This window comes from Moschus berezovskii, chromosome 22 (assembly GCF_049115385.1).
Source record: "Moschus berezovskii isolate FMDL1 chromosome 22, NW_MosBer_1.0, whole genome shotgun sequence".
NCBI classification, from domain to species: domain Eukaryota; kingdom Metazoa; phylum Chordata; class Mammalia; order Artiodactyla; family Moschidae; genus Moschus; species Moschus berezovskii.
This window is the reverse complement of record NC_142481.1, coordinates 53,164,808-53,177,877: the sequence shown is the minus strand read 5'-3', so window position 1 is coordinate 53,177,877 and position 13,070 is coordinate 53,164,808. Positions and strand designations below refer to the sequence as shown.

At 47.8% G+C, this 13,070-nt stretch overlaps 1 protein-coding gene across 2 annotated transcripts in view; it reads left to right on the top strand.

Annotated features, from left to right (window-relative positions):
- ATP2C2 (ATPase secretory pathway Ca2+ transporting 2) overlaps positions 1-13,070 on the top strand; it is a 76,994-nt gene that overhangs the window by 47,876 nt on the left and 16,048 nt on the right. For both annotated transcript variants that reach the window (XM_055413028.2, XM_088830664.1), the window contains exons 11-14: positions 2,110-2,176; positions 11,450-11,574; positions 11,723-11,820; positions 12,429-12,530. In XM_055413028.2, coding sequence (XP_055269003.1) covers positions 2,110-2,176; positions 11,450-11,574; positions 11,723-11,820; positions 12,429-12,530 — 392 coding nt within the window. The remainder of the gene's footprint in view (positions 1-2,109; positions 2,177-11,449; positions 11,575-11,722; positions 11,821-12,428; positions 12,531-13,070) is intronic.

Sequence of the window (13,070 nt, the reverse complement as noted above, 5' to 3'; positions counted from 1 at the left end):
GATTGAAAAAAAATCAGAAGAAGACTATCTTCTGACATTACTGTTTTATGAAAATCAAATTTCAGTGTTCACAAACAGCTATTTTATTGGCACATAGCCAAACCCATTCATATATTATCTATAGCCACTTGCACACTGCAATGGCCAAGTTAAGCTGCAACAGACCATACGACTCATAAAGCGAGTGCTGTTTTCTACCCAACCTGTTAGAGGAAAAGCTGTCTGCCACCTGCTCTAGACCCTGGGGTTGCCAGAAGAACGGGCTGTAATAATAGCCCCTAGAGAAAATACCAAGTATGTATGCTTCAAGACAGATTGTCAAATAGATGCTCTTAGCAGGCCTTTCCATAATATGAAATCTGTTTCAAAAAATGTTCCAAGTCAGAGGTGCTGCAGGGTCACTGCCTTGTATAAACCATTATTCCTCATGTTAACTTAGAACTTAAATTGGCATGTCCATCGCCAAGCTCATGATAACCGCTCAGATGTTTTTTCGTTTTAATAAATATTTCAAGAACTGCTCTGGCAGAGTGGGAGTTGTGAACCCTTAGAAAGGCCTAGGGATGCTGGGAAAGAGTGGTGTGCTGGTAAAGGCTTACCAGCCGGTTTCAGGGGAAAGTGGTGTTTGTCACCTCTGTGGTCTCAATACTCACAGTGTCCTATTTCCAGACACCGATGGAAAATTACCGAACCTGAATTTGGGAAGAAATAAGCACTTTTGGCTTTTGTGAGGCCCCCACCCTCCTACTGTGGCAGGGCCCAGGATGGGGGCAGGTCCTCTGGGTTGGGCTCTGCACCTATTTTTAGTAAAACTTCCCCCCTAATCTTTCTAGGTTCATTTGGGTTCCTGCTGAGATTTTGACTACTGAGTTCTGTTGCTAGTCAAAGTATGGGAAAAAAAATGAAATCCCAATAAATCAGATCTTATGACCTTTCTACCCCCAACACACACATACCCACACACATGCAGACACACACACACCACTACTGCCCAGCAGAAAAGTCACCCTGGCTCTGCTTTCCCTATGAGACACAGCTGATGCTCTTTTGGCAAGTCCCCCAGGATGTGTCAACAGGCAACTCCTCTCACCTCCTACTTCCCCCTCGCCTGTCTTGTAACTGTGGCCGCAGCAGTTCATGACTTGGTGTTACTGAGGGCCAGGAGCCATGCTGAGATCTCCAAGTGCATTGTCACATCTTAAATCCTAAAACAAGTCCTTGATAAAGATGTGGTCATTTCCCCCACTTTACAGATGAGCAGACTGAGGCGATGTCTGGTGGACCCTGAACCTTTCCCCATTGCCAGAACGTCTCGAGGCTTTCATGGGCCCCAGCCTGAGTCATCCACTTCTTTACCTGGAGGCTCCATCTCTGACTGTCCACATACCCCATGTCTAACACAGGGTCTGGTGTTTAAATACTGGGTCAACAATTGATGAAAGAGAAAAATGGGATAAGGAATGTCTTTAATCACAAAAATGCAGAATAAAATCAGTTAAGAGAGAGCAGTTCATGAGCCCATCAGGGAAGCGGCTGTCATCAGAACACCTCGGGGCAAGTCCTGGGAACATACAGCCTGTGGGAAACTTCTGGAATAGCACAGAAATGTTGCAATCAGCCCCAAATAAACTGGGTGGCTGTTTCTTTCTTTTACTTGAACTGACTTGATCCTTTCCTGAAAAAGGGAAACCGTCCTCTTTCGTAAGCAGGAGAGTTTCTTCCTTAAAAATGGGAGAGGTGACAAGTGTTTGAAATTATTCATAATTGTCCTGTGTCTGTATTCCCGTAAACGCTGAGGAAATGAGTTTGGAATGCCTTCGGACATTGAAGAACGTACTTGTGTGTGTGTGGATGGGTGTGTGCATGCGTTCGTAAACATTTTGTTGCTGTTGTTCAGTCGCTAAGTCACATCTGACTCTTTGTGACCCCATGGGCTGCAGCACACCAGGCTTCCCTGTCCATTATCTGCCAGACTTGGCTCAGATTCATGTCCATTGAGTCGTTGATGCTATCTAACCATCCCATCGTCTGCCGTCCTCTTCTCGTTAAACCTGTATATATATGTGTGTGTGTGTGTGTACTTATGTGTGTGTTTCCATCTCCTCCCAGGCCTGATCATGTTCACTGGCTGGCTTCAAGGGAAACACCTGCTCAGCATGTTCACCATCGGGGTCAGGTAAGGGTGCTGGGCCGCCGCCCCTCATCTGTGCAGGAAGAGAAGGTGGGGAGTTTGGGGGACAGATGCAGCCCATCCCCTCCAAGCCGCAGTCTCCCTGCAACGCACTGGCTGGTGGGTGGGGGTGTCCAACGAACGTCAGAAAAAGGAATGACAGCTCCTTGTCCTTGTCCCCTGAGCCATGGGTTTATGTCTTCCTGGCCAAATACGGACTCCAGAGCCAGCCCTCAATCCTTCCCAGAATCAGGGTCTTTTCAAATGAGAGAAGGAGGGGACGGCAGCAGATGAGATGGTTGGATGGCATCACCGACTCAATGGACATGAGCTTGAGTAAACTCTGGGAGTTGGTGATGGACAGAGAGGCCTGGTATGCTGCAGTCCATGGGGTCACAACGAGTCGGATACGACTGAGAGACTGAACTGAACTGAGAACCAGCCTGCCCAGTTAATTTCTGTCTTTGCCACTTGCTGGCTTCCCTGGTGGCTCAGACAGTAAAGAATCTGCCTACAAAGCAGTAGACCCAGGTTTGATCCCTGGGTTGGGAAGATCCCCTGAGGAAGGGAATGGCTACCCACTCCAGTATTCTTGCCTGGGAAATCCCATGGACAGAGGAGCCTGGAGGGCTACAGTGCATGGAGTCACAATGAGTCGGACATGACTGAGCGACCAGCACTTTGCCACTTGCTCACTGGGCCACCCCAGGCAAGCATCTTCACTTTCTGGTTCTGTGTCCTCCTCTGTAAATGGGGGTGACATCAACCCTCCTAGGGGTGTGGTGAGGATGCCCTGGTGCCCCTTTCAGGTCCTGCAGCCAGACTGAGCACAAGGTGGGTGCATGTTCTAATTAGCATTTGGAACTCGGCCCTTGGTTTATGGAGGTGGCTGCAGGAGAGGACAGAAGGCATGTAGCCCAGGCCACACGGCTCAGGGCAGGGAGCAGAATCGGGGTCTGGGCTTTAAGCCCGGGGAATCTGCCTTCCTTGACCTGGCGCTGCTCATAAACGTCCATCCCACCCCAGGCCCTGCTGCAGGAGCAGAGGCGGACAGGGGGAGGTAGGCTCTGTGAAGTTGCCACAACATTTCCATGGCTGCTTGGGGACACAGGCTTGTCCCATAAGAGGGACAACTGGTGATCTGGTATGTGAAGGAGCCACTTCAGGCCCTTCCTGGTTTCCACAGCGTGGAACCCCCACCTTGTGTTGTCTATAAGATGGTTCAGGTGATATGTTGTTCAGTCACTCAGTTGTGTCCAACTCTTTGCAACCCCATGGAATGGCAGCACACCAGGCTTCCCTGTCCTTCACTATTTCCTGGAGTTTGCTCAAACTCATGTCCACTGAGTCGGTGATACCATCCAACCATCTCATCCTCTGTATTCCCTTCTCCTCCTGCCCTCAGTCTCTCCCAGTATCGGGGTATTTTCCAGTGAGTCAGCTCTTTGCATCAGGTAGCCTAAGTATTAGAGCTTCAGCATCAGTCCTTCCAATGAATATTCAGGGTTGATTTCCTTGAGGATTGACTGGTTAGATCGCCTTGATCTCCAAAGTACTCTCAAGAGTCTTTCTCCAACACCACAGTTCAAAAGTATCAAGTCTTCGGCACTCAAGCTTCTTTATGGTCCACCTGTCACATCAGTACATGACAACTGGAAAAAAACAGCTTTGATTATACAGACCTTTGTCAGCGAAGTGATGTCTCTACTTTTTAATATGCTATCTAGGCTTGTCATAGCTTTTCTTCCAAGGAGCAAGCATCTTTTAATTTCATGGCTGCAGTCACTGTCTGCAGTGATTTTGGAGCCCAAGAAAGTAAAATTTGTCACTGTTTCCATTGTCCCCCCATCTATTGCCATGAAGTAATGGGACTGAATGCCCTCATCTTCATTATTTGAATGTTGAGTTTTAAGCCAACTTTTTCACTCTCTTCTTTCACCTTCATCAAAAGGCTCTTTAGTTCCTTTTGGCTTTCTGCCATTAGGGTGGTGTCATTTGCATATCTGAAGTTATTGATATTTCTCCTGGCAATCTTGATTCCAGCTTGTGTTTCATCCAGCCTGGCATTTTGCATGATGTACTCTGCACATAGGTTAAATAAGCAGAGTGACAATATATGGCCTTGACATACTCCTTTTCCAATTTTGAACCAACTTGTTCCATATCTGATTGTACCTGTTTCTTCTTGACCTGCGTACAGGTTTCTCAGGAGGCAGGTAAGGCAGATCTGGTATTCCCATCTCCTTAAGAATTTTCCACTGTTTGTTGTGATCCACACAGTCAAAGGCTTTAGCATAGTCAATGAATCAGAAGTAGATGTTTTCCTAGAATTCCTTTGCTTTTTCTATGATCCAGCAGATATTGGCAATTTGATCTCTGATTACTCTGCCTTTTCTAAATCCAGCTTATATGTCTAGAAGTTCTTGGTTCATGTACTGCTCAAGCCTAGTTTGAAGGATTTTGAGAATTGCCTTGCTAGCATGTGAAATGAGTGCAATTGTGTAGAAGTTTGAACATTCTTTGGCATTGCCCTTTGGGACTGGAATGAAATCCAATATATATACCTTTTCCAGTCCTGTGGCCACTGCTGAGTTTTCCAAATTTGCTGGCATATTGAGTGCATCAGTTTAATAGCATTATCTTTTAGGGTTTGAAATAGCTCAGCTGAAATTCCATCACCTCCACTAACTTTGTTCAGAGTGATGCTTCCTAAGGCCCACTTGACTTCACACTCCAGGATGTCTGGCTCTAGGTGAGTGACCACACCATCGTGGTTATCTGAGTCATTAAGACCTTTTTTGTACAGTTCTTCTTCTTGCTACCTCTTCTTAATATCTTCTGCTTCTATTAGGTCTGTACCATTTCTGTCCTTTATTGTGCCTATCTTTGCATGAAGTGTTCCTTTGGTATCTCTAATTTCCTTGAAGAGTTCTCTAGTCTTTGCCATTCTGTTGTTTTCCTCTATTTCTTTGTATTGTTCACTTAAGAAGGCTTTCTTATCTCTCTTTGCTATCCTTTGGAACTCTGCATTCAAATGACTATATCTTTCCTTTTCTCCTTTGCCTTTCGCTTCTCTTCTTTTCTCAATTATTTGTAGGGCCTTCTCAGACAATCATTTTGCCTTCTTGCATTTCTTTTTCTTGGGGATGGTTTTGATCCACCTCCTGTACAATGTTACAAGCCTCTGTCCATAGTTTTTCAGGTATTATGTCGACCAGATCTAATCCCTTGAATCTGTTTGACCCCAACAGTTATGGGGTTCTCTTCCACTGTATAATTATAAGGGTTCTGATTTAGGTCATAATGGCGTAGTGGTTTTCCCTGCTTTCTTCAAATTAAGTGAATTTAGCAATGAGGAGTTCATGATCTGAGCCACAGTCAGCTTCTGGTCTTGTTTTTGCTGATTGTATAGAGCTTCTCCATCATCAGCAAAGAATATAATCAATCTGATTTCAGTATTGACCATCTGGCCATGTCCCTGTGTAGAGTCATCTTTTGTGTTGTTGAAAGAGGGTGTTTGCTATGATCAGTGCATTTTCTTGGCAAAACCCTGTTAGCCTTTGCTCTGCTTCATTTTGTACTCCAAGGCCAAACTTACCTGTTACTCCAGGTCTCTCTTGACTTTCTGCTTATGCATTCCAGTCCCCTATGATGGAAAGGATATCTTTTTTTTGGGGGGGTGTTAGTTCTAGAAGGTCTTGTAGGTTTTCACAGAACCATGCAACTTCTACTTCTTTAGTATTAGTTTTGGGGGCATAGACTTGGATTACTGTGATGTTGAATGGTTTGCCTTGGAAATGAACCAAGGTCTTTCTGTCATTTTTGAGATTGCCACCCACGTACTGCACTATGGACTCTTTCGTTGACTATGAGGGCTACTCCATGTCTACTAAGGGATTCTTGCCAACAGTAGTGGATGTAATGGTCCTCTGAATTAATTTGCCCATTCTTGCCCATTCAGTCACTGATTCTTAAAATGTTGATGTTCACTCTTGCCACCTCCTGTTTGACCACTTCCAAAGGTGATATGTGAGAAATTATTTTAATATTTATTGAATATTTAATGTTGGTGAGCAAAAATTTATACTTAGTACATCAAACCCATGATGTAAACAAACTTAGATGCCCATCCGTTAATGGACAGGTAAGCAACACGCAGTGGATTATTATTCAGCCACGAAAAAGAGTGAAGCACTGCATTTGAGACAGGGTGGTTGCCATAGAAACACGAGGCTCAGAGGAGGGCGAGTGTATGGTGTCTGCTGTCGCGTCTGACTCTTTGTGACCCCATGGACTGTGGTCCTCCAGGCTCTTCTGTCCATGGGGTTTCTCGTGCCAGAAGACTGGAGTGGGTTGCCATTTCCTCCTCCAGGGATCCAACCCAGGTCTCCCACATTGCAGGCGGATTCTTTACCAGCTGAACCACAAGGGAAGCCCAAGAATACTGGAGTGGGTTGCCATTTCCTCCTCCAGGGGATCTTCCTGACTCAGGAATCAAACTGGGGTCTCCTGCATTGCAGGCAGATTCTTTACCAACTGAGCTATCAGGGAAGCCCAAGAATAATGGAGTGAATAGCCTATCCCTTCTCCAGCTGATCTTCCCTACCCAAGAATTGAACCGGGGTCTCCTGCATTGCAAGTAGATTCTTTACCAACTGAACTATCAGGGAAGCCATTTGTTTTTATGAAATGCCCCAAACAGGCAAATCCATACAGACAGAAAAAGTGACTGCCAGATGAGGTCAGGAAATAAAGAGGGACCACAACAGTTATGGGGATTCTTTAGACGGTGATTAAGAGGTTCTAAAAGTGATTATGGTGATGGTTATACAACTCTGAATATACTAAAAACCATTGGATTGTATACTTTAGAAGGGCGAGTTTTATGATATGTGAATTACATCTTAACAAAGAAAACAGAAAGCCGGTAATTAAGAAAGTTGTTATTACAAGGATCCTTGGAGCCTTTCTAATTTATACAAAAAAAGGAAACTGTTTGCAAACAGCTGAGTTGGAACTGCCATTATAGTAAGTGACAGTGATGCGCCTCCCAGTGCATGGGGCGTCCAGTGTGAGGTGTGGAGGCCGTGGGGTGCTGGCCAGTGTAGGCAAGAGAACCTTGCATTGGGGGTGGAACGCACATGTCTCTGGCACTTAGTCAAGTCCATCTGTGTATAAATGATTGGACGCCATTACCTGGCAGTTAGCAGAGGAAGAGATTCAGGTATGGGTCTTCTGACATTCCAAATGCCTCTTTTTAAATCATGGGGCACTGTGTGTATTGAGAGGCAGGCAGGCAAAGTCCACCTGTAGGCAGGTGTGTGTCCTATTACAGAAGCAGTCAATGACCATTGTTTCACTTTTTGAGGGTTTTTTTTAAAGGTTTTTTTAAAAAGTACTTATTTATTTATTGGCTGTTCTGGGGCTGAGTTGCAGCATGTGGGATCTGGGTTCCTGACCAGGGGTAGAACCCTGTTCCCTTGCACTGGGAGCATGGAGTCTTAGTCACTGGACCACCAGGGAAGTCCCCCAAGGTGTTCTTTTGAATAGACAAAGTCATGGCCTCAAGTTGAATAGGGTGGCCTGACTTTGTCTCCTGAGCTATGTGTGCCCTGAATGGTATAAAGGAAAACAACCCAGAACTTTCGATGGCCATTTTTCCTTGTGTCGGTATCTGAATGTTGAGCGTACTGGGTGAGTCGGTTCTAGAATCTTCAGGACAGTGAAGGGGGCCCAGCCAGGGTCGAGGAGGGCTGGGGCTCTAGAGGAGCACGTGGCCTCGCTCATCATGGACTGCTCCGCGGGGCAGGCCAGTCTCCATTTCACAGGAGGAGAAGCTGAAGCTTAGCCCAGCACACTTGCCCACAGTTGCAGGATTCCAGGAGCAGAGGAGACAGACTGCCAACCCCATGCATTCTGCTCCAAACCCAGGGTCCGGTCAGTGCCCCCGGCCACCACCCGGGCAGGACAGGGACTCTCCTCCTGCTCCCTGTGGTCCCGGCAGTTGGCTTGTTCACTTGCCCTGTGTGTGTTTGTTGAGCAGCTGTTCACTGTGTACGTGCCTTGTCCAGTGCTGTTGGAGCTGGACCTTGGAGTCTGCAGGCTGGCAGGGAAAGTAAACGTGAACAATCTAAGTGAATGTTAGCAAAATAGTCACAACTTCTGATCAGTACTGCAAAGGAGGCAACAGCTGAGAGAGGGATTAAATGGGGGGATTGGAAGGGGTGTCCCCAGAAAAGGCAGCTGGAGAAGGTTTCTCTGAGGAATGGAAGCTGGAGAGATGTGGACCTGCTAGGGGTGGGAAGGGCGGGCATTCAGACGGGGGACTGGTGGCAGGGGACTGGAGGGCAGAGGCGTGGAGGAGGGAGCAAGCCTGGCTCATCCGTGGAACCCAGAAGGAGGTGCAGCTGGCTGGGGGATGAGCTCAGACAGGGTTGTGGGGGGTCACTCGGTGGCTGATCACATGGAACCTCATGGGCCCCGTTTCCTCCAGAGCCTAATCACATCCTCAGAACCTTTCTCCACACGCCATGCCAGGCCATCTCTGCTCTTCTTTGGAGCAGAGAGGTGGTGGGAGGCGTGAACCCCAGCATGTTCCAAGGCGCAGGAGGAGGGAGCAGGGGAGTGGCCTGCTGGCCACGCTGTGGACAGTGGAGTTGGAGGCAAGGGCAGGGCTTCCCGGAAGAGGAGGACACTTTAGAGCTGGGGGCCTTGAACTTGAGCATAACTAACCTTACCACATGAGGGTCCCTGGGAGAGCTTGTCCCAAACAGATTACAGGGACTGTGACTCAGGCTAGGGGGTGGGGAGGATGGGAGACCCTGAATTCCTAACAGGATCCCTGGGGATACAGATGCAGTCGGTTCAGGAAGCATCAGTCTGAGAAGTGAGGCTGTGGCTGCACTCCACAGCCCGCTTGGACTCCAGCAAGAGGTGGGGCCAGGGAGAAAGGCTGGGCGCTGGAAAGGGGGCTCAGGTGACTAGGTCTTTCAGAGGCTGAGGTGGGGGCAGAGGGTGAGCCTCAGCAGTGAGGGGCTCCCAGAATAAGCAGAGCCTTCAGACCATGATGAATGAGAACCTCCACGTGAGGACGCGTCCCGACCCATGTCATCAACCATGGAAAGTTCCATGAACCAAAAAGACTGTTAAATAGTTCCAGGTCTGTAAGAGAATAGGCTCCTGTGTCCACCCCAACCCCACCTCCCCAGGGTGATTTTTTTTTTAATGTTTATTTATTTAGCTGTACAAGGTCTTAGTTCCCTGACCAGGGATCGAACCCAGGACTCCAGCATTGAGAGCGTGGAGTCTTAGCCACTGGACCACTAGGGAAGTCCCTCCCCAAGGTTATTTCTGATATTTGGTCTTAACAGCTCCTTTCACCCCATTCATCACACTCTATCTCCGGTAAACCAACTCTTTTTGTTTCACTTGTGACTCAGGAAAAACAAGGCCCTTCAGTTTTGTTTTGTTTTTCATACTTATTTCTTTGTTAGGCTGTGCCGGGTCTCCTGGCTGCAGCATGTGAACTCTCAGCTGCAGCTCGTGAGATTTAGTTTCCCGATCAGGGATCAAACCCGGGGACCCTACATTGGGAGCCCAGAGTCTCAGCCACTGGACCACATGGGAAGGGGACTGGCAGGGCAGAGGTGTGGAGGAGGGAGCAAGGGAAGTCCCAAGACTCTTCAGTTTTTTGCAGAAGTGAAATCACTCAGAACCTCTCAATCATAAGGTAGAAATGGCAAGATAGCCAGCATGCAAGAGATTCTCCAAAACAAATAACCTGAGAATTATCCTTTTAAAAACTTTTTCCTGCTTCCCTCTGCTGCAAGGGACCTTCAGGATGAGCCAAGGTCCACTTGCTTTTCCTGGTCTAGCCTAATCTTTATTAGTTTGCCAATTAATTTTTTTATTATGACGAAAGCACCCAGACACACACAATGCCCTTCCCATGCTATGTAGGAGGGAAGGGCCCACAATAACCCTTTGCAAATGTTTGCTTAGCTGGTCTTGTCAGCCCATGCCATAAAACCAAGGAAGCCTTCTTGCTGTCACCGTAGAAACCAGGCACAATCTCTTGACCAAACTCTGTCACCTTGGTTTATATAACTTACCCCTGAATACGTTTTTGTCTCTGGGTAAGAGGTCACTTCATATACTGTATTTCTTTGCTTCTAAGATGCACACTCTTTTTCACTTTTTACATTCTCTGCAGTCAGACTGCTTCTCACAAGTGAGGTGATAAGAAAGCACCGTGTCGTTGGTTAATGAGCAGTATTTTTCCTTTCTTTAGTGATGCACAAGATAATGGTACCCTTTCTAATCAACAGCACCTCAGATCTGATGAAATACTGTAGCCGTTTCTGGCTTTGGTTGGATGGACATCGTCAGCCAGGCTTTCTGGTTATGAACCACCTGTGTAGAGCACTTAGTATGTGTGAGGCCAGGGTGTGTCTGGGCTCTTGCATTTGCCATGTATTCACTCATTCCTGTGTGTTCAGCAAATATTTACTGGCTACCTGCAGGCCTCTGCTGTACACAGGGCAAGCCCCGTTGGGGTGTGGTGTGGTGTGTTGATGCTCACTGCACAGCTCTGCAGTCTGCCTCCCCTCCAGCCTCCCTCATTGGTCTTCGGTCACTGGCAAGACACAACACTGCCCACAGGAAGGGGATTCCTCCCAAGGGAGGAGCTCATTGGTTCAACTTGAGTCACATGTTCTCCTCTAATCCAATCAGCTGTGGAGGGCAGGGCCACGTGATACAGAAAGAGTGGGGAGGGGGTCCTAAGGAAGTGAGCAGACACCAAAACAACCTGCAAAGCTAGGCAAAGGAATAGCTGTGTTACGTCGTCTCCCCCAGTTTTCATTTCCTTGTCTGGTTTTCTCACAGAAACTGTCTAAACCATTAGACTAACCCAGCGACTATCTGAACCCAAAAAGCCCACTTATTGTGTGATTCTGGAAATTTCTTTCAAGGGTCCAAGACTTTTATAATAGCAACAATTTAAATGCAAACGTACTTAAACAGGCAAAATGTTGGACAGACTAATTCACACTAAAGTGTGGATGTCTGATAGAACAGGGTTTTTCAGGGGGAAAACTCAGAGCAGTGGACACTAAAGAAGGAGGCAGGTGGATCATGGGATTGGGATCAGAGAATAGAACAGAGAGGTGGAGAAACCACAGGTGAGCTTCACCAGGTAAACACATGGTCAAGGCCAGTTGGGATTCACATCACATTAAGTGCGTGTTAAAGGTGGCCCATCTGGCCTTTTCCATCCAGCCTGGCTGTGGCCGCCATCCCCGAGGGTCTGCCCATTGTCGTCACGGTTACGCTGGTCCTGGGAGTGCTGCGCATGGCCAGGAAGCGAGTCATTGTGAAGAAGCTGCCGATCGTGGAGACCTTAGGTAAGGAGCTCCTGCTGGTTGAATTCTTACTAATTGGACTGAACGGGCTTCTTGGTGCTATGATAATTCAACCTGGGTGTTTCGTAAGGCTGAGAGTTGATGGTGACGACTTCTCTCTCCCATCAACTCTGACGTCTTCCTGGGCCAGGTTGCTGCAACGTCATCTGTTCCGATAAGACGGGGACTCTGACTGCTAACGAAATGACTGTCACCCAACTGGTAACGTCCGATGGGCTCCACGCCGAGGTGAGTCCATGTGAATTCATAAGGTTCGAGACCAAGGAGTGCCCTGCCAGACCTTGATCTTCTCATAGAAAGCACACAAAAATTTCCAGAAAACAATAAGGAAGACATAAATGTGGGCTATTGGACGTTTCCTTGCCATTAATACAAATAGCAAGAACACGACTGATGGAAGGCAGCCACCCTCTGGCTGGCATGATGCTACACCCTAGTGGTCTGCACGTTGTCCGTGGTTCCTTTCGCACGCCAACCACTGAGTAACTGTGACTCAGATTGCATGGGCTGCAAAGGCTAAACATTTGCTGTCTGGCTCTATAAGAACAAGCTTGTCCACCCCCACTCTAGAACATAAGCAGTCTTATGTGCTACTACTCGGTCTTCACAGTCATAGTTTCTACTGACTGCAAGACGCCCTGTTGCAATACTGAAGTGCACTGCGTGTCTGATGAATACTTAGTTCTGCAGGGGACATGGTCATGCTTGAAGCCTTGCTCATGGTGGGACCATGTCCTCAAGGGTGGGCCCTCCCCTTCGAAAAGAGATACGGGTCAGCCAGGGGAGCGTCTCTTTGCCTCCCAGGGACACCCCTTTTCTGTGGCTTTGCCCTGTAGGTCAGCGGAGTTGGCTACAATGACAATGGGACTGTCTGCCTTTTACCCTCCAAGGAAGTCATTAAACAGTTTTCCAACGTCTCGGTGGGGAAATTAGTGGAGGTAAGCGTCAACAGTGCCACCGTGGAAATAAACACACGTCTTAAACAGAGCTGATGGGGATTCTGTCTGCCAAGAGAGACAGCAGTTGGACCAGCTGGTTCTTGGTGACAGCCGGGCCACTCCCCAGAGGTCAGGTTATCAAAACGGCCCAGGTAGAGATGGAGAGGTGGGAGGTCAGGGAAGAACTGGGAGGCCCTGCTCCCGCTGCTTGCTCCCTCCGCTCACACCCCTGCATTCACCCCTGTGTTCTTTCCCTAGCTGTTTCTACTACTTTTTCAGTTATTATTTTAAATTGAGCTATAGGTCACCTGCCACAGAATTCACCACGCAAAGAGTACAGTTCACTGGGTCGCAGTGTGTTCGCAAGTTGGTCATCACAGTCTGATCTCAGGACCCTTCATCACCCTGATTAGAAGGCCCGTGTCCCCGTCAGCAAGGCCTCACATGCGTGATCCCCAGGCTGCCTGCCTTCCCACTCTCAGTCCTCAGGATGGCTTTGTGACAGCCAGCATTCAGCTGAGTCAGTAAATTACTGGGTTG